Below are 20584 nucleotides of genomic sequence, written 5' to 3'. Positions count from 1 at the left end.
TTATTCAGGGAAAGCCCCTGGCAGGCCAGGCCAGTTTATTTACCTGCCGCGTCCACAGGTTCGGCCAATCGCAGCTCCCACTGTCTGCGGTTCGCCACTCCAGGACAATGGGGGCTGCGGGAAGCAGCATGGGCCGAGGGATGTGCTGGCTGCAGCTTCCCACAGCCCTCATTGGCCTGGAGCGGCAAACTGCGGCCAGTGGAAGCCGCGACCAGCTGAACCTGCGGACGCAGCAGGTAAACAAACCGGCCTGGCCCACCAGGGGTTTTCCCTGAACAAGTGGCGGACCGGCTTTGAGAACCACTGCTGTAGAGAACATCCCTCGTTACAACACAAGGGATTCTATCCTGACCACTAAAGCCAGAGCAATTGTTGCAGAAGGGTGAGGGTGCAACCTGGCTAGATTCCACAGATGCATTTTGGTTTACTCAACTGGAAAGCCACTGGGCATCTGGAGGAGAACATGGCAGACTGGAGGACATAAAACCCATCAAAATGGTGCAGCACCTCCTCCTCATGTGAAGCCTTGCTCCATTGAACTGTGCGAGGGATGCAGAACAGCAGAACCATATAGTCCCCACTTTGGGATATGCCCAGTGTCAGTGACAGCATTAGACACCTCTTGTCTTTGTGACATCATTCTCTTTTGCCCAGATGTACGAGGGATGACAGATCTCAGTGCCACCACCCCTATACCTCTTTGTGCACTTTCGAAGGGCTAACCACAATGTAGGGAGGAAGGCAGCTCTTTGATCTCCACAATACTGCAGCACCACACAGTGTAAATAAGAGCCCAAGGATCCTTGCCCTCTCTAACCTCCTCCATCTCTGCTTTGGTTAGCACAATAACAATCCTTTCACTCCTCTCAATAAGCAATATCAACTCAGCCCACTCTGCACATTCTACATTCTAGATCTTTAAAATCCCACCTTTGCTGCATGGAGGTGGTGTCTTTTTTATAGAAACATCAGTACTGTTCAGTGGAATTCACACCATTGGACAGAAAATCCCCTCTAGGACTTGAGGACTACAGATATCGAGGAATACATGCAAATATGATAAATATTTTGCATATTCAGGGAAGCAGTAATCATGTGGGAGAGAGTGATTTTATTCAGATAATGCCATATTCCATAGAATTTTGTGACATATTCTGGAAGGCTAAAGAAAGTAGAATATATTAAATGAATCTCTGCTAGAGTTGCCACTTTTGGTTGGCCGTATTCCTAGAGGTTTCATCATGTGACATAATCTTTAATTAAAGATTAATCTTTAATTGCTGGAGACTCCAGGAAAATCCTGGAGGGGTGGCAACCCTAATCTCTGCTGTTAAGGCAATTCTGTCTATAGCTTATAGTTATTGTTAAATTCTTACCTGCTGGCCCTGTTGTAGTAGTTGATGTTGGCACAGTGGTAGTTGTAGTGGTTGTCGGCGTGGTTGTGGTAATGGTGGTGGTGGTTGAGGGTGTGGTAGTAGGGAGTGTAGTGGTTGTTGGGATTGGGGTACAGGCTGCAAGAAAGAGAGTCATTGTAAGCAGGGCCGGCTCCAGGGTTTTGGCTGCCCCAAGCAGCCAAAAAAAAAAAAAAAGCTGCGATCGTAATTGCGATCTGCGGCAGCAATTCGGCGGGAGGTCCTTCGGAGTGGCCGCCCCAAGCACCTGCTTGCCAAGCTGGTGCCTGGAGCCGGCCCTGATTGTGAAGGTGTTCTTCTAAGAAATGGTCAAGAACAACAACATGCCAAGACATTTATGAAAGTGCCTAAAGTAAATATCAGTGTTTGAGTGTGTGAGAGGTGCACCTCTCAGAGATATAGCTGTACCTAAACCATACAAACCTCATTAATTTATATTTGAATTTAGGAGGAAGCTAAGGCATATCTAATAAAGCCGTATGTAGGTGAGGTACATAAACTAACTAGCAAGAATAGAAATTTCATTTAGAAGCAGGGTTATGAAAATACTTTCTAACACCGTAGCAGATCTAACATAATAATGAACTTGTTATAAAATACTACATGTTCTTGAAGGTTAAGTGGCTTGAGCTGAAAATTAATAGTTAGGATATTGGGGAAGGGGCATTGTTCTAACAACACTGAAAGAAAGGGGCAGTTGTTACACTTTGATCTTAAATTAGCCTAATTCTTTTTTTTGTTTTATCCTTAGATGTGAGAGTGATGACTGTGAGGTTGCAAAGTGTTACCCAATTTTTCTTTTGTGCAATCCTGGCTAGAATTGCAAAGAATCATTCACAATCATTACTAAATCTCCGATGAAGACAGATGGAAGAGATACGTGGCACTCCTTTTCTTTCCTTTTGCAGTTTGCAGAAAGAATAAAATGCAATTTACCTGGTACAGGTTCGCACACTTTTCTTGGTGAGATGCAGATACTAAAAGAAAAATAATTCAGTCAAATGAACATTTTTGCAAACCAACAGCAGCCCGTGCAGTAATTTCTCATGAATCCCTGCAATTAATTTATAGCAGGGGCTAGGAGTCTAAAAACTTTAAAACAATTTTATCACTCAAACTTCACCTCATGACACTGGATATTTCTTTGGCAGTTGTTTGCTCCAATATCGACAATTGCTATTTCCTCCCGACACAACTACCGGCTTTCCTTCCTCCAAACACTCCTCCTTGAGATAATTAATTACCCTCCATTGGGAGTAGAGAAAATATAATATGACTAACAGCCACTGCTCTCTTAAACTGTGTTGCTCCATCTCTGCTGCACAGCATCCTTATATCTCTACAAATTACTGATCGGGGTATACTGAGGAGGGCTGAGGGAACATGGCCAGAAACATTTGTGCTCCAGAGACCCCCCAGCTGGTTCTATCTGGCAAAAATTAGAACAGCGTAAGGGCTGCGCTAAGTGTAATTTCCAGATATGACATATTTAAAGTAATATTTAATGCCATTATCAAAAGATTTATTAATGGGCCATCATCAACATGAAATACAGTCAATTTGAAAACATGAGTTAAAAATAGTTGCAGGTACTACATCTGCTCTTGAGTTTTCCTGTCAATTTTTGCAGTTTTACAGCCACATGTTCCTATTAAAAAAAAAAATCTCTCTTCTGCTGTTGCATGAAAGACATACATGAACAACAGGTGCAACTGACTTTAGTGAATAATTGAAAATGACTCTACACAATGTCCTGTTAAATTCACAATGTGAATAAGTTGAAAAAATATATAGGTACTTTTATTTCTCTAGTCTCTCCCAGTTATAGCATTCTGTGGAATTACTTCTAACAATTGCAGGTAAAAAAATGCGCAGAGAGAAATGTGAGTAGAAATAGATGGTGTTCCTTTGAAATCCAACTGTATTGTAACTGTGATGTTCCCCTCACCCACTATTTTTGTAAGGCAAGATCTTCATCTGGGGTAAATCAGCATTTATATGGAGAAGGGCCAATTCATACCAAGGTTCTTGCAGGTAATCTGTAATATTACAGCCTTCATTCAGGAAAACATGACATGGTCTGTTCACAAGAGCAGTTAAGCGTGTGCTGAAGTCCCATTGAGGTCAATGGGATTTAAGCAGGTACGTAAGTGATTTCCTGAATCAAGGTCTAAATATGCATTGCTCCATCACTTTTGTATTTCCACATACCATTTCTGACAATCGTGTTCTGGGGGCATTTCTGTGCCATTTTCATAACGAGTGTCATTTTCATAACAGCCACAGTAAGATACACATTTGTGGAGGTCTTCATCAAAAAAGGGCTTTTCGTCAGGGCATCTGGGGTAGCAACCTGTTGACCACAAATGGTCCATGTTGTAATACTAATAAAAACTGTTAACTTAGTAATTACATTCTCACTGGGGGCCTGATCAAAGGCCCATTGAAGTATGAAAAGACTCCTTCTGATTGTAGCTGAGGCCCTGGATGATGAACACTTCCAAAAGTGGTGAGTTATTCATTGTAAATCCTGAATATTTCCCATTGAGCCATCCATTAAGAAGCCAATATTTACCAGCACTACAATGGCTGACATATCAGTTATTTCTTTTTGCAAGGATACAGAAATGTTGCAGTATCTCAGTTACAGCAATGTGTAGCTGACATAGCAAAAATAAATACAAAGTTTAAAATAAATAATTAAGCAATAAAATTCTAGTTTTCTTTACCACAGTAATAATCTTTTCTCCCCCTTGAGATACTTTTAACATGGTATTGGTCAATGGGGATGGTGGATCAATCTTATACCACAATTCAGAAAAATACCCAGGCATGTGCTTAACATGTGAGTATCATCCCATTGATGTCAATAAACAGTAAATTACACCACAGCAAATACTTGTGTATGATTATAGATTTAGGAATGGCCAGGCAATCAATAGATCTCATTAGCTAATAGATCCAACTCCATCAAGTAACTTTTTAACCAAATCTTCATGAAATGCAATACAAAAACAATCAGGAGTTTCTTACCTTCCAGATTTGGCAATGAGAAGTTGGTGCTGACATTGTTAATGATCCTGCAGGTCTTAATTTGACGGCCACAAGGCTCGTAGTGCCACTTGCACTCATTATAATGGTTGTAGTAATCACAAAATATTGCTGATAGAAAACAGAAGCTGATAAAAAAAACAGCTGACAGAACAGAATCCCATTCCCACCTCTAACCATACCAGCCAAATGACCCTACACAGTGCACTGGCAACAATATTTCCCTTGACACATGGGACCCGGAATTTTTTTTCCCTACTCAACCTGAATACAGAACACATGAAACTCTGGATTTCATCACCTTCACATTTAACACCACTGTTGCAGAAAACAAATGTTTGATTGAAATCACACAACTACTCAGAATCAATTTTGAATTCAAGCTGTCTGTTGAAGTGTTATGATTTTTTTTTTTTTTTACTTCTCTGGACATCTGCAAACTCTTAGGGCTAATGGTGCGTATAGGCTGAAATCAGTTGCACCCAGATATATCATATGCAGTAGTCACATGGTGTTCCTCCACATGGACATGCACAAACTCTTCAAACCTGAACCTTGTTTATGGGTGCATAACAAGATGTGAATGGGGGAAAGCTTAACACATTCAAAACCAAATTCCTCAAACCATATGGCCTATGAACCAGTGTGAATTGCCACATGGCTACAGAATAAAATTTGCAAGATTTTTGAGATGGGAAGTGATGTACTGTGTATAAGAACAAGTCCCCACTGTGAAAAGCTTAGTTACTGCTCCCACTGGTTGGATCGGTGGAAGTGTTTCCCGTAACTCATTTAGTATGATCACCATCCCAACTTGACTTTTGGTGTCAGTAGCTATAAGCAAGAGGCACATACAACAGCCTAAAATGAAGTCAATGGGGTTGTATGAATATAACTTAAACACTGTTTGGCCCAGTGGGACTAATCACAGGCTACTGTGCTGTACACAAAATGTAAAAAAAAATACTAGTAACAATTCTAGGTGGGAGATTTTGCCGACTAGATAAATATGCTGGGAATGTCAGTCCACCAGTTGGCACACAGAATGAAGAGGATCATTTGAAATGTCATTTAAGGGTCAACCCCCAGTGACAATTTAAATACACTGAACTCATTAATACAATAATGGGCATCTGCTTATACAGAGATGGTGAACCCTTTCCACTGTGTGCCATAGCATACAACTCTGTGTCAACACACTGCTGCAGTGATTAAAAACTTTGTGATCTCATTCTGATAGGTCCAGTTGTACTCAGTGGGGAATATTTAAAGGTTACTCACGGCATATATCAGGAGTTCTCCAGAAGACACAAACTCCAGTCTTATTGCACTCATGGGCATAAGCAGCAACTGCGGAACAGAAGCACTCACAGTCTCCACCACTGTCACAGGAGCAGGCATCATGAACACAATTTTCATAGAATGGAGTTGAGTCCACCTGTTGGGGAGACACATGGGGCAGCTGTTAACACCAGAGCTCTGTTTCCAATTGGGAATCTCAGATGGAAATCCTTTAGACCAGAAGTTGCTTACTGTCTATCAGGTAGCAGATCTGAGCTAGGTTAATTTCCATTAATTTATCTTAATTTCTTCAAATGTGGTTATGGAAAAAAAGGTAACTAAAAGAAGTGTCTTGTGCATTGACCATATCTTCTAATGTGCATCATTTTAGCTTAATGACAAAAAAAATATTACTCTCAGCACAGGACCACTGTACCAATGTCAAAGCAAAATTTTATTCTATTCTGCGTCCTGCATTATCAACACAATTATCAGCTAAGTTCTGAATCCAGACTCGTTATCAATAAATACGATGCACAAAGTAGAAAGAAACACTATTGAATTAACAAAGCTGGTTATTAGAAAAACTGTGGTTTGACTGGCAAACTAAACTATTTGGACATGGAAGTTGCTGATGGAGAATAAAAATAAGACAATTAGAAGTCATTTTTACAACTTCTCTTCTAACCATAACCACATTCTGAAAATAATTTTGTTAAGCCTCCCTTCTGACCCTATCTGCTATTAGGATAGTATACTTCAGCTTTCAAAAAAAAAAATAATAATCCCTGCACTTAAATTATCCTCCTTTTACAAGTGTCTAGCTTGGACTCTCTTCAGGGTGCCATAAGAACCTCACTCAGGTTCTCTTCTTCTTCTTCTTCAGAGTGAATTAATCTGCTGACTGTATCACCTTCTCCAATCTACTGTACTTTATGGCTGCTGATACTACTGCTGATCTAAAAGAAAATTTGATTGAAGTCAATGAAATTTTCTCTTCAGTTAGTGTACCAGCCAGGTGGTGTACATCTGCCAGACATACTATCTGGTAGCAGAGACAGTTCTATACCTGCCTAGTGTTGGTGATTCCTGTCATACATTAGCAAATGCTTTTTTTCCATTTTGGCTGATCAGAGGGAGAACCCAGCCTGGGTTTTATGTCCCCAGAACAGCAGGAATTACAACTCTTTGTGATTCTTCCTATACTTACAATGTGTGTGAAGCACTTTGAAAAACTCTGGTAAGTGCAAACTGTTATTATTATTAAATTATTATTACACTTCAATTGAGGGACAAGGCTTAGATAAATTACATAACACTATGTATACCTTGAGCCTAGATCACTGTATTTTGTTATTATGATTTGGATGCAATTTAATATGAGAGAGGGTGATGTAAGCATGCTTAAACTATGAGCTGATTGATACCAATTATCACTTAAAACAAGGAGAATGCAGTGCAACAGATGGAAACATCTAAAGTCTATCCACAGTCAGAACCACTATCTGTGATTGGAGAGGGGAGGATCCATAAAAACCCAGTGATATACTGGATAGGGATCCCAGTCTGCACACTAGAAAGGAACCTGCATTCTATATGTAAACAGAGTGTTACTTCTGTGTGGCTCACAAACAATACCATGGCAGGGAATTTCTCCCAAACTAGAACAAGTGGATGCTTCAGTCCAATGTATGAAAACATACCAAATCCCTGGTTTGACTATCCCAAGGAATAGCAGATGCCTGAACATCTAACTTTCAAGTGTAGCATCTGTTCTTATCAGGGGGATGGACTTCATGATCTCAAAAGGTCTTTTCTAGTTTTTAACTTCTGAGGCTACTATGATTAACTATTCTCTCACTCAGCTGTGCAAATTCAGCCTTCCTCTGTCTTCTTGCACAGAGGTTCACTTGTAGGTAGTAACCACCAGCCTCTCTACTAACCTTGGCGTGACAATCTTTAAAGACTTCGCTCCGGATGATGCTGCACTCCTTCTCTGCCCAGGACTTGCGGTGAGGTTTCAGATTGCAGGGCAGAATCTCATTCACCACATCAGGGCAGGAGCTATGTTTCCAAGAATTACCAAACTCCAGAGGATTGGTCACCAGCAGCCCACTATGTGTTTTGAAATCATTGTTGGACATGTCATCAAAGTTGCCACACAAACCACAGACTTTGCCCTGAAAAAGCAAAAGATATTTGATTTCAGAACATGTCATCAGATTTTTAGTTTACCCAGTAAGTGAGCACAAGTAGAGTTAGAACCAAAACAAAGACACAAAATGAAGGAACGATTTCTCCCTGTAACTTACTTATTTTCATCTTTACTTTATAATCATGTGTATAAGTTAAACTTATTTTTATGTGTTCATCTCCCTGGTTAACAAGCTACCGGGTAGCCCAGGCAAGGAACCTGTGTCTTCCTTTCTTTCTACATACAGTATCTAGCAACTATATCAGGGGTGGGCAAACTTTTTGGCCCGAGGGCCACATTGAGGTTGCAAAACTGTATGGAGGGCCAGGTAGGGAAGGCTGTGCCTCCCCAAACAGCCTGGCCCCCGACTCTTATCTGACCCCTCCCACTTCCAGCCCCCTGACTGCCCCCCTCAGAACTCCCGACCCATCCAACCCCCCCTGCTCCTTGTCCCCTAACTGCCTCCCAGGGATCCCCCACCCCTAACTGCCCCCGGGACCCCACCCCCTATCCAATCCCCCCTGTTCCCCACCCCCTGACAGGCCCCCCGGGACTCCCACACTTATCCAACCCTCCCTGTCCCCTGACCGCCCCCCAGAACCTTTGCCCTATCCAACTGCCCCCTGCTCCCTGTCCCCTGACTGCCCCCTGGGACCTCCCTGCCTCTTATCCAACCACCCAGCCCCGGCTCCCTCACCATGCCGTTCAGAGCAGCATGTCTGGCAGCCGCGCCGCCCGGTCAGAGCCAGACACGCTGCCGTGCTGCTCGGCAGGAGCGAGCAACCCTGCAGCCCAGAGCGCTGCCCGCGTGGCGGCGTGACTGCGGGGGATGGTGTCAGCAGGGAAGGGGCTGGGGGCCAGTCTCCCCAGCTGGGAGCTCAAGGGCCAGGCAGGACAGTCCCATGGGCCGCAGGTGGCCCGCGGGCCGTAGTTTGCCCACCTCTGAACTATATCTATATTTCTTTGCAGCCTCCCATTCAATTTATAAGGATTCAAACAGTGGCTACACTTCTCTCACCTGATAACAAGCCATCTCTTTACAGTGCATTGTGGTATGCAGCAAATTAGCTGCATGAGTCCTATTATATAAATAGGAGTCACATGACTACATTTTCCAGTACACAATGCACTGAAATTTTAGCCCTAAGTCTATTAAACGTTAACTTTGAAGAGTTGGCTAATCATCTTTAAGGCAGATTTCCATCACTTGCAAATAGTAAGATGGAATAAGGAAGAAATAAAGCTTCCTTGAATAAAACTTAAAAGCTAGTACAGTGGCTTCAATGGGTTTTGGTTGGCTGGCATCCTTCTAGTCAAAGATGTGGCTGCAATAAAAACTAGTAATCTTTTGCCTCACTTTTGCTCCTCCCTCCATTTTTTTAACCCTGCTCAAGCTACTTCAAGATTTCCAGCAAAGGGTCATGAAAACATTTACCCGCTTAGGAAAACAAATAAAGAAGTGTCATAAATGGACACAAGTATGGGGTCATAAACTGTGTGCACAGCCCCTAATGCACTACAAAAGGCTGCTGGAGTCCCTTGCTAAACAAGTCAAATGTTTTATAAGGGAAGATGTTCAGGTTGGAAGCGTTTCATCAATGAAGAACTTTTAGTTTCTTTTCAGACAGGTCCCTGACACAGAGGCTGTGAGATGTTGCCACACTTCGCACTACTTGAACCACAACTGCATTTCCCCAAGGTAAAATATGTAAAATATGTTGCATTATTATTTGAGAGCTGGGGTTAGTCTGTGACATTTTTGTTCAGTCTTCTATTGGGGAATTACAATGTTTTAGCCATTTCTTTGGTATTAAGGGTCATACATATATAAAATACACACATACACTATATTATTATATATAATGAATAAATTGTGATTTAATAGTGAAATGCCTCCAAATAAAAGTTGGCCTCTACCACTGCTTGAGCGATTAAGCCTAGCAATATAGCTCACAATATGTTTACAGATCGTCTGGAAAATAGGGCCCCTGTTCTGTTTTTCACTTACTTTACAATATAGAGCAAAGTTTTGGTCTATAATGATGAGAAAATGATATCTGGGATCCCAAGAGTTTATTCTTTTGGGGCCTGATCCAAAAAACGCATAACAGTCAACAAGAATATTTTAATGAACTTCAGCGGGATTTGTATTAGAGCATTAATGTTTACACCTACTGGAAAACCACAGGGGACTGCTCATCCATATTGCAATAGTACACAATACACCCACCAGTATTGTTGCACTGGATCATACCATAAGAAGCAACATACAATGGCACCTGCCATCAAGGATAATGCAAGATATATATGAATCATCAACTTAAACAAGATTTAGGGACACTATTAAGAGTAACAATAAAACATCATCCATATTTACTTACATTCAACTATTCATGATCACATCAGCAGATTCCATAATATTTTAGAAAAAAGACCTGGAGTTGCTCACCTTATAATAAGGAACCAGACTTATGAAAATAGTAGTCTTCTTATCCCAGATGAGCCTCACGCCATTGCTGGCTTCAATAACAAGATAGAGCCCCACTGCACGACTCCAATATTGTATATCGTTGTCAACATCTAGCTTAATTGCTTCATATTTCTTGTCCTCCAACTTCAGTTCAGTTCCCTGAAGGACAGAAAGAGAAGGGATATAACAGCACTGGTTTTATAGTGAGGCAAGCTCTTGGAATGATGATGCTGATGGACTTCATTGTGAAGAGTGCCAAACCACTGCCTAAATCCTTAGCAAGTGGAAATCACCTAGTTCCATTCACTTTAATGGAGCTATGCCAACTTTCAGTTTCGAGGAACATGACTACAAGCAAAGGGCAGTTTTGATCAATTGCACTCTAGGGCTGAACCCATCCAGGGCCACCACTCACCCCTAGAAATATTTTAATAGCCTTTGAGCAGGTGACTCCGGTGGTTCCACATGGAACATTCACTGTGACGATCCTAAACGAAGCATTGTGATCCTCACCACAATAATCCTGTTGAGAGTGGAATAAAGAAACATAAGTCAATGAAAGGAACCATATTATTTATTTTGATTTCAATCTAAAATAATTTAAATTTATTCTTCAAATTCCATTACACACACACACACACACACACACACACACACATGCCATTTAACTCTATGTTTACCAAATACTGGGAAAGAAGTGGGACAATTGAATTAAACAATAGTTTATGTCCCAAAAGATATGGATATTTGTTTTCCAATTTCAGAATCAGCCACTTGTTTTGGAGTAGCATTAATGAGCTGACAACTTTCATTGTCAAGCTAGCCCAGTTGTGTACAATCTGCAACAACATCAGCAGAAGAAATGTTCACTCAAGTGCCATTAATTTCCTTGCACAGCTAGGATTTGTTGCAAATATGGAATTTAACTTGGCAGAAGCGGCTGTCACCACAGAAACAGTGATCTTAAAGAAAAAGGGTCTAAGACAGATGGTCCAAGAACCAAACTGATAGCTATGTTGTTGTAGAACTTTTAATTAATTTTAGAAGATCTGTCTGCTCACGGCTCCCATTGGACATTACCTGGGCAGCCACATATTCACAGTGTCCATCAAAGTCATAGTGTTTTCCATCAAAGCTGATATAATGGCCACTTCCATATATAGTACAAGTCCCAAAACACACATTATTGGTGCATTTCCATTTTCCTTTTTGGCAGGTACTAAGGAAAGAATAAAAGAGTTGGATAAAATCTGAAAAGTCAAGTCCTAATGCTGATGTATGCTGCTTTGGAAGCTGCAGGATAAATCACATAGCTGGCTGACACAACATGGAATCCATCACATGCATAATATTATGGAACAGGGTATTATAAATCACCATCTCATTAACAGTCCCCACATGGAATTGGCCCACTGACAAATTTATAGCATGGTTGTTAGCGCTGCACAGCTTCCTTTTTTGTTCCCGCATCAACACTACCCAAAAATTACACTACTACCCAATCAGAGATGCCCCTGGCAGAGAGACGGATTCTGAGCTCAGTTACAGTGATCACCCTAAAAACTGGTCCATTTTGCCTGAGATAAACAGAGATAATTACCTTAATGTTTGTAGTATTACCTAAATTTACACAAAAAGGCCTCATCCGAGGTCACAAAGAAGCCAGAGTGGGGCTGAGAATCAAGGCTTGTATACCTATATCCTGCTCATCACAGTGGTATTTAAACCATTTCATTACTATTAATTTACTACAAGAAATATACATCAAAAGAAAAGTCGAGAACTTTACAGCATCTTACCATTTGTTGCAGTCCACTTTTACGTCTTCTCCAGAAGAATAAAACTGCTTGTTATGAATACATGGACAGTCCTCCTCCTTGACACAGCCCCCTCTGCCATCATCAATCAGTCCATGAGGACACATGCACCCTGAGACACACTCTGTCTGGAACTAAAGAAAATAAGACAAAAAATATTATTTGATAAGAAAACACGATTTCTCTGTTATCCCACTTCTTCTACAAACATTCATTCCATGTGCTTCATTCCCTGGTTTATAACTCAGCCATTTTAATTTATTTATTTCCATCGGTCTCATCTCTCTAGTATCTGAGTGCCTGAGAATTTCCTTCATATTTTACAGAGATGTTAAGTTCAGACTATCTTACTTTTGTTCTACACAGAAAACTACAGTGCTGTATTGTAAACAAAATGCCTATCCAACTAACCCATAGTTTTCCTACTGAGAAAAGAGAAGACAAATCAGTGAAAAGAGAAAGGATGGCAAAAAGTAGTGGAGAACTAGAACAAAAATGATGAAAGAAAAGAAAGGATGGAAATAAAAGGAAATAAGACTAAAAGATCATGTTGGTCAGATTTGCACTGCTTCATTTAGGGACTAAGGGAAAGAAGGAGCCATGCCATAGTCAGAGGTAAAATGAAAACTTACATAGTCAGTACCCAGCGTATGGCAGCTTAGCTGCAGAGGGGTTTGTGAAGACCAAGACTTGACACTGCTGCAATCAAAGTGAATCTTGTGGGACGGACACTCTGTAAAAAAGGATACCATGTGAGATGGGTGAACATTGAAGATCAAGGGAACAGAAAATAAATGGGGCGTTATTAGATACTGAGACAGAAACAGCAGCGTTTACCCCTTAAAAATAATAAATGAAAATATCCTTTCTAATACAAGGTAAAATCCTCAGCCAAAAGCAAAGTGAAAGGTGGTGACTGTTTCACAGAAGGGAAAAAGAAACAAGTGGTGAATTCAAATGAGAAACTGAGATGTTTCTCTGTAAAGCATTTCATAGATTCATAGATTCATAGATTCTAGGACTGGAAGGGACCTCGAGAGGTCATCGAGTCCAGTCCCCTGCCCGCATGGCAGGACCAAATACTGCCTAGACCATCCCTAATAGACATTTATCTAACCTACTCTTAAATATCTCCAGAGACGGAGATTCCACAACCTCCCTAGGCAATTTGTTCCAGTGTTTAACCACCCTGACAGTTAGGAACTTTTTCCTAATGTCCAATCTAGACCTCCCTTGCTGCAGTTTAAACCCATTGTTTCTGGTTCTATCCTTAGAGGCTAAGGTGAACAAGTTCTCTCCCTCCTCCTTATGACACCCTTTTATATACCTGAAAACTGCTATCATGTCCCCTCTCAGTCTTCTCTTTTCCAAACTAAACAAACCCAATTCTTTCAGCCTTCCTTCATAGGTCATGTTCTCAAGACCTTTAATCATTCTTGTTGCTCTTCTTTGGACCCTTTCCAGTTTCTCCACATCTTTTTTAAAATGCGGCGCCCAGAACTGGACACAATACTCCAGCTGAGGCCTAACCAGAGCAGAGTAGAGCGGAAGAATGACTTCTCGTGTCTTGCTCACAACACACCTGTTAATGCATCCCAGAATCATGTTTGCTTTTTTTGCAACAGCATCACACTGTTGACTCATATTTAGCTTGTGGTCCACTATAACCCCTAGATCCCTTTCTGCCGTACTCCTTCCTAGACAGTCTTTTCCCATTCTGTATGTGTGAAATTGATTTTTCCTTCCTAAGTGGAGCACTTTGCATTTGTCTTTGTTAAACTTCATCCTGTTTAACTCAGACCATTTCTCCAATTTGTCCAGATCATTTTGAATTATGACCCTGTCCTCCAAAGTAGTTGCAATCCCTCCCAGTTTGGTATCATCCGCAAACTTAATAAGCGTACTTTCTATGCCAATATCTAAGTCGTTGATGAAGATATTGAACAGAGCCGGTCCCAAAACAGACCCCTGCGGTACCCCACTCGTTACGCCTTTCCAGCAGGATTGGGAACCATTAATAACAACTCTCTGAGTACGATTATCCAGCCAGTTATGCACCCACCTTATAGTAGCCCCATCTAATTTGTATTTGCCTAGTTTATCGATAAGAATATCATGCGAGACCGTATCAAATGCCTTACTAAAGTCTAGGTATACCACATCCACCGCTTCACCCTTATCCACAAGGCTCGTTATCCTATCAAAGAAAGCTATCAGATTGGTTTGACATGATTTGTTCTTCACAAATCCATGCTGGCTATTCCCTATCACCTTACCACCTTCCAAGTGTTGGCAGACGATTTCCTTAATTACTTGCTCCATTATCTTCCCTGGCACAGAAGTTAAACTAACTGGTCTGTAGTTACCTGGGTTGTTTTTATTTCCCTTTTTATAGATGGGCACTATATTTGCCCTTTTCCAGTCTTCTGGAATCTCTCCCGTCTCCCATGACTTTCCAAAGATAATAGCTAGAGGCTCAGATACCTCCTCTATTAGCTCCTTGAGTATTCTAGGATGCATTTCATCAGGCCCGGGTGACTTGCAGGCATCTAACTTTTCTAAGTGATGTTTAACTTGTTCTTTTTTTATTTTATCCGCTAAACCTACCCCCTTCCCATTAGCATTCACTATGTTAGGCATTCCTTCAGACTTCTCGGTGAAGACGGAAACAAAGAAGTCATTAAGCATCTCTGCCATTTCCAAGTTTCCTGTTACTGTTTCTCCCTCTTCACTAAGCAGTGGGCCTACCCTGTCTTTGGTCTTCCTCTTGCTTCTAATGTATTGATAAAAAGTCTTCTTGTTTCCTTTTATTCCCGTAGCTAGTTTGAGCTCATTTTGTGCCTTTGCCTTTCTAATCTTGCCCCTGCATTCCTGTGTTGTTTGCCTATATTCATCCTTTGTAATCTGTCCTAGTTTCCATTTTTTATATGACTCCTTTTTATTTTTTAGATCGTGCAAGATCTCGTGGTTAAGCCAAGGTGGTCTTTTGCCACATTTTCTATCTTTCCTAACCAGCGGAATAGCTTGCTTTTGGGCCCTTAATAGTGTCCCTTTGAAAAACTGCCAACTCTCCTCAGTTGTTTTTCCCCTCAGTCTTGATTCCCATGGGACCTTACCTATCAGCTCTCTGAGCTTCCCAAAATCTGCCTTCCTGAAATCCATTGTCTCTATTTTGCTGTTCTCCCTTCTACCCTTCCTTAGAATTGCAAAGTCTATGATTTCATGATCACTTTCACCCAGGCTGCCTTCTACTTTCACATTCTCAACGAGTTCCTCCCTATTTGTTAAAATCAAGTCTAGAACAGCTTCCCCCCTAGTAGCTTTTTCAACCTTCTGAAATAAAAAGTTGTCTCCAATGCAGTCCAAGAATTTGTTGGATAGTCTGTTCCCCGCTGTGTTATTTTCCCAACATATATCCGGATAGTTGAAGTCCCCCATCACCACCAAATCTTGGGCTTTGGATGATTTTGTTAGTTGCTTGAAAAAAGCCTCATCCACCTCTCCCACCTGGTTAGGTGGCCTGTAGTAGATTTCACTTACTTGTATCTATTATCTTCACTTGAGTGCAGTGGAGAATTCCATTCCGGCAAACACTAAAAAGGATGAGAAGATAGAAATTCATAGGACGTAAGACTAATGTTTTCAGTTGATAAACATCTGAAAACAATTTGCAGAGGCATATGAATGAGAACAAATGAGATTATTATTTCTGCCAGACAATTATTCTTTTGGACTGTCAAAAATTCCCTATTGCTGTGGTATGTTCTTAGGTGTTAAAGTAATAATGAACCCAACTGATCTATTAGTGGAATAATGTTTAGTAGTGGCCTTTGTGAAATATGCACCTTGGGGAGGAAATCCCACATGATTTCAACAGAGATTTCATAGTGAGCTTTGGGGAAAGTTCTGCAGAACTTTTGAATGTTACATTATAAACAGATGGTAAATTAATGATTTTCAAAGAATGGCCACAAATTATCCTGCAAATCCTCAAAATTGCACTTTTTAAGCAATCAAGGGAATACATGCTCATATCCTTTCAGAGCATGTCCTTAGCCTCCAATAAATACATATAAATACATATCACCATTTTATGCTAACTCCAGTCAAATGCAATAACCTCATTGGCTTGTACTCTTAACTTCTAGTTCCCTCCTCCTTGAAAGGCAAGGAAATATTTTACCATTCACAGCATGAGTCACTGGAGTTCATGCAAAAGAATATTGCTTCTGGGAGCCTGCATGTTGGTTTTGGAACTCCACAATCTTGATTAAATGGGTATCAATTAGTAACTGTTTTAACTGTTAGAATAATCTGTTTTCAGTGAGAAACCCACTAATTGCTCATTTAGCTTCTTTTCCCCATTGCCTAGCAAAACTCCCATTGACTCTAGTGGTGCAGGATCAGGTCCATGGTTACCACAAGAGGCCACCACACACCTCATAAATAAAGAGATATGCCATACATATTAATAAGTTAACTTACAGCAGTATGACGTTTTGTTCTGCTAGGGTAGTGGTGAGTAATATATACCTTTTATCTACATGGTATCACCATCAATATCAATATATAGTATATTTAATAAGCAAAGATAAGAAGTGGGGGCTTTCACCTCCACAATCCACAAGTGACGAGCCATAAAATAACCTACCAGCGTTCTTCTTGTTTCACGATGACATCCCCAGGTTCCAGGTATGACCCTCTATAGTAGCATGTACAATGGGAGATGGACACACAGTTACCCTTCTCATTCATATAGGTGTTATCAGGGCAGCCACAGCCATCAACGGGAATAAAGCCCTCTAAGCAGTGCTTTTCGCCATCAGCAAGGGAGCGACAGGTATGTTGACATGTGGTCAGATTGTAACGGAAGACCTGGGATGCTGGGCAAGAGGACACTTCTTTGTCTGGAGAGGGGGGAAAAGACCAATGGTTGCTATACTGGCAAATAAAAAAACCCTGACCAGGCATTATAGAATTTAAATCTTTCTTTCAGATCATTCTGCCCAGGCAGTATGTAATAATAAAAATAAAGGGACTTCCTCTCATTGTATTATGGAATAAATTATCATAATTAATAAATAGTTTTGCCTTAACTTTGTCCTACCTTTTAAGTTACCATCTAGGAGGTAATACTGTTCCATTCTAAAGGGTATATTCTTCCTTTAATGAACATGCATAATTTATTTTATTATAAATGGGAGTTGAGTATATAGAGGAAGCAATGAAAAGATCCTAATATATATATATATATATATATATATATATATATATATATATGTAGCATTGTTTCTTTTTCTTTTCCCTTTAGTTAACTGATCTTTTGCTATTGGAATTTGCTTTGTAATAATAATATCTTTTTCTCTGTTGCTTCATAGCCCTATGACCCGCCAATAGAAGCACAATTTAACAAAGTCCAGTTCCCAGTGTTGATGATACCATTGATAACGCTGGTACACAACCAAGAAAATAAATAAAATGGAAGAGCTATGATGGCTTATAGTCCACTGGACAAAGAGAAATAGATCAGTGTTTGTGAAGTGGTAGAGGAGATGACGAAAGGGAAAATAGTTACTCCCCAGTTTATGAAGTTGTCCTATAAATGAAGGACATTTTAAAGAATACAGCTTTAACTATTCAAAATTCTTGACACTGTCCCCTTAAATTGTATTGGGCATCTCCAAGGCACTTTTAAACTCTTAACACTGAGTTTAATGTAACTGTAGTCAGGTGCATTCTGGCCATTCCTATGACGGATTTCAAGGGGATTACAGTGTCATCACTTACTGCAGACAGTTTGTCTCCAGCCCCCCAGCATGATTCCTTTGGCGGCACAGGCTCTTGCGTAAGAGGAGAGGGCCCCACACAAGCATTCTTCACTGTTCTTACAGTTGCAGGTGTCATATTTACATCTCTGAGACAAATAAGAAGCAAATTGTTAACACACCTGCAGGAGGAGGATTAGAACTATAAAATGAAGACTGTGAAAACCGGGGCTCCAGTACAGTAACTGTAGAACACCCAGTATCTTCTTTCCCATGTGGCTTTCATTCACTCCCATAATCAGAGAGCTTAGTAGATGAGCTAGTGAGGGACAAACCCAAAAAGGCTCAGGGTGCGTTTGATTAAGCATGAAAAATGTGGATTGTTCGCCAGACCTTATCTCAACAGCCAAACCTTTTGAAAGTCCAAAGTTTAGCCAGCTTCCTAACAGCAGCCTTTTTTAAGGGAACTTTGATACTTTTAATTCCTGATCAGCCACAACCCGGAAATGTACAAACCCACAGAAATTAAACATAATAAAAGCAAAAAAATTAGCTGAATGGGTTAAGATCTTCACAAAGGTGCAGCTCAGACTGAATTATAGAAATGAGTAAAAGCTGAGGGTTCTTTCTGTTCTCCCCAGATTGGTTTGTTTATCCCTCCTCAAACAGAACTGAAAGCAGAGGGAAACAGACCAGGAATAAAATGACACATATATGGGTTGTTGTTTATCTCTGGATCAAGTAAACTGAATTTATTGTTTATTAAGCCACAACATAGATTACATTAATGGTTAAGGGCTGGCTTAACATGTGACTGTCATGGCTCAGTATTCCTGCCTCTCTTGAATTCTCATATGAAAATGAGACTCTATAGTGCCCTTTCACCACACACAAGCCCCACCCCCAAAAAAGCACAATGATTTCCATCTTCTAAATTAGCATTTTGTGAGAAAGCCTGTTGTAGGAGATCAGGGATGCACACAATGCCATTGGACATTACAAAATTCGAACCATTTTTTATGGCCAAGTTACAATAATCCCTTGAAAATATGTATATGGTAAAACACATATTAGACCAGTGCCAGAAGGTGTCAGTATAGTATAAAATCCACACCTTATAATATTCCACAGGATCAATGACTGAGTGACATCTGGCAAAAGGAGATTCTGAATTTTTCAGTAAGGAACACCAATATTCAGCATAATTTTCTGTAACAAAAGGAGAGAGAATGAATTATTTTCCTTGCATCATACCCTGTTGCACCATATTGTCACATTACAGTATGCAAAATAATCTGACCCAAGCAACAAAATGATTAAAATGAGAACCCTACATTTTTCTGGGAGTGGAGAGATTGCACAGAATCGCTATAAATTTGGAAATAGTGGAAATCATATCCTATTAATGCAGTCTGCCTGCACAGAATTGTCTTCCTCTAGCTTTCAATTGTTTGAGAACTCATGATCAGAAGATCACAAATCCAAGCTAAACATAAAAAGAAGCAATAATGCTAAGGAAGGTGCACCACTACTCCAGACATATATTGTAATATATTAATGACTTTTCTTCTGTGTCTTTCAACACAGGGTTGCCCTTGCAATTTCCCTCTGAACTTTCCATCTCTTTTATAGAGTCACAGATTCAAAGGCCAGAAGGGGCCATTATGATCATCTAATCTGACCTCCTGTATAACACATACCATAAAACATCCCCAAAATAATTCCTAGAGCAAATCTTTTAGAAAAGCATCCAATATTCCTTTTAAAATCATCAGTGATAGAGAATCTACCAGGAGCCTTGGTAAATTGTTCCAATGGTTAATTACTCTCACTGTTAAAAAAATATTCTTATTTCCAGTATGAATTTGTCTAGCTTCAACTTCCAGCCATTGGATCAAAACCTACTGCCTGAACAGAAAGCTGAACACTGGACCCTCAGATTAAGAATCTGACACATTACCAAGTAAATTCTCCAGGGTCCCATAGATGACTAATGGTATTTTGAAATAATAGCTTTATTGTGTATTTATTACCACCTGAACCAGGCAGATCAAGGACTTGAACTTGGGTCTTCCACAGTCCAGTTGCATGCCTTAACCACAGGACAATCAATTACTCTCAAGGGGAAGCACCTGTTAGCTGATGTGTGCAAGCCCACAGTACATCAGACAAGCGCACACATTATTAACTTATCAGCCTTCTAAATAAAGATTATTATTTTGATACTGCTATTTGACTGACTGTGTATGAGATATAAAATTTGGAGGAAAGAGGTTCTATGAAAATGTAGTATTCTTACCGCTTTCAAAGCTGAGAGCACAAGGGTCTTCCAAATTATCCACTTGGTCTTTACAGGTGGCTTGTGCTTTCCAAGTGTTAGCAAAGGCAGATCCTGTAGCTTCTACCAACCCACCAGCTGTTTTAAAATCATCATATTCTATGCCATTGAAATTCCCACAAAGACCTGTTGAGAAAAAAATGTGGTGTTTAAAAATAATTATTATTCATTCTTCTTCTAAAAGAGCAACAAAAGAGGAAAAGGATGATTTACCACATGACTAGCAGTCAGATTGTCAAACAGAGGGCTCCTCCAA

General features: G+C 40.3%; 1 protein-coding gene across 1 annotated transcript in view; it reads right to left on the bottom strand.

Moving 5' to 3' along the window:
* The window catches only part of MUC2 (mucin 2, oligomeric mucus/gel-forming), a 58345-nt gene that overhangs the window by 19582 nt on the left and 18179 nt on the right, over positions 1-20584 (bottom strand). The window contains exons 14-29 of the mRNA XM_054026136.1: positions 20290-20454; positions 19105-19199; positions 18013-18139; positions 16877-17132; positions 15766-15818; positions 12858-12958; positions 12208-12359; positions 11489-11627; positions 10824-10931; positions 10388-10567; positions 7688-7924; positions 5745-5901; positions 4446-4574; positions 3624-3765; positions 2349-2389; positions 1377-1511 (exon numbers count right to left, since the gene is read on the bottom strand). Of these exons, the coding sequence (XP_053882111.1) occupies positions 1377-1511; positions 2349-2389; positions 3624-3765; positions 4446-4574; positions 5745-5901; positions 7688-7924; positions 10388-10567; positions 10824-10931; positions 11489-11627; positions 12208-12359; positions 12858-12958; positions 15766-15818; positions 16877-17132; positions 18013-18139; positions 19105-19199; positions 20290-20454 (2217 nt within the window). The remainder of the gene's footprint in view (positions 1-1376; positions 1512-2348; positions 2390-3623; positions 3766-4445; positions 4575-5744; positions 5902-7687; positions 7925-10387; positions 10568-10823; positions 10932-11488; positions 11628-12207; positions 12360-12857; positions 12959-15765; positions 15819-16876; positions 17133-18012; positions 18140-19104; positions 19200-20289; positions 20455-20584) is intronic.

This window comes from Malaclemys terrapin, chromosome 4, assembly GCF_027887155.1.
Source record: "Malaclemys terrapin pileata isolate rMalTer1 chromosome 4, rMalTer1.hap1, whole genome shotgun sequence".
Lineage (NCBI taxonomy): Eukaryota > Metazoa > Chordata > Testudines > Emydidae > Malaclemys > Malaclemys terrapin.
The sequence above is the reverse complement of the archived record's forward strand: the minus strand, read 5'-3'. Positions and strand labels throughout refer to the sequence as shown.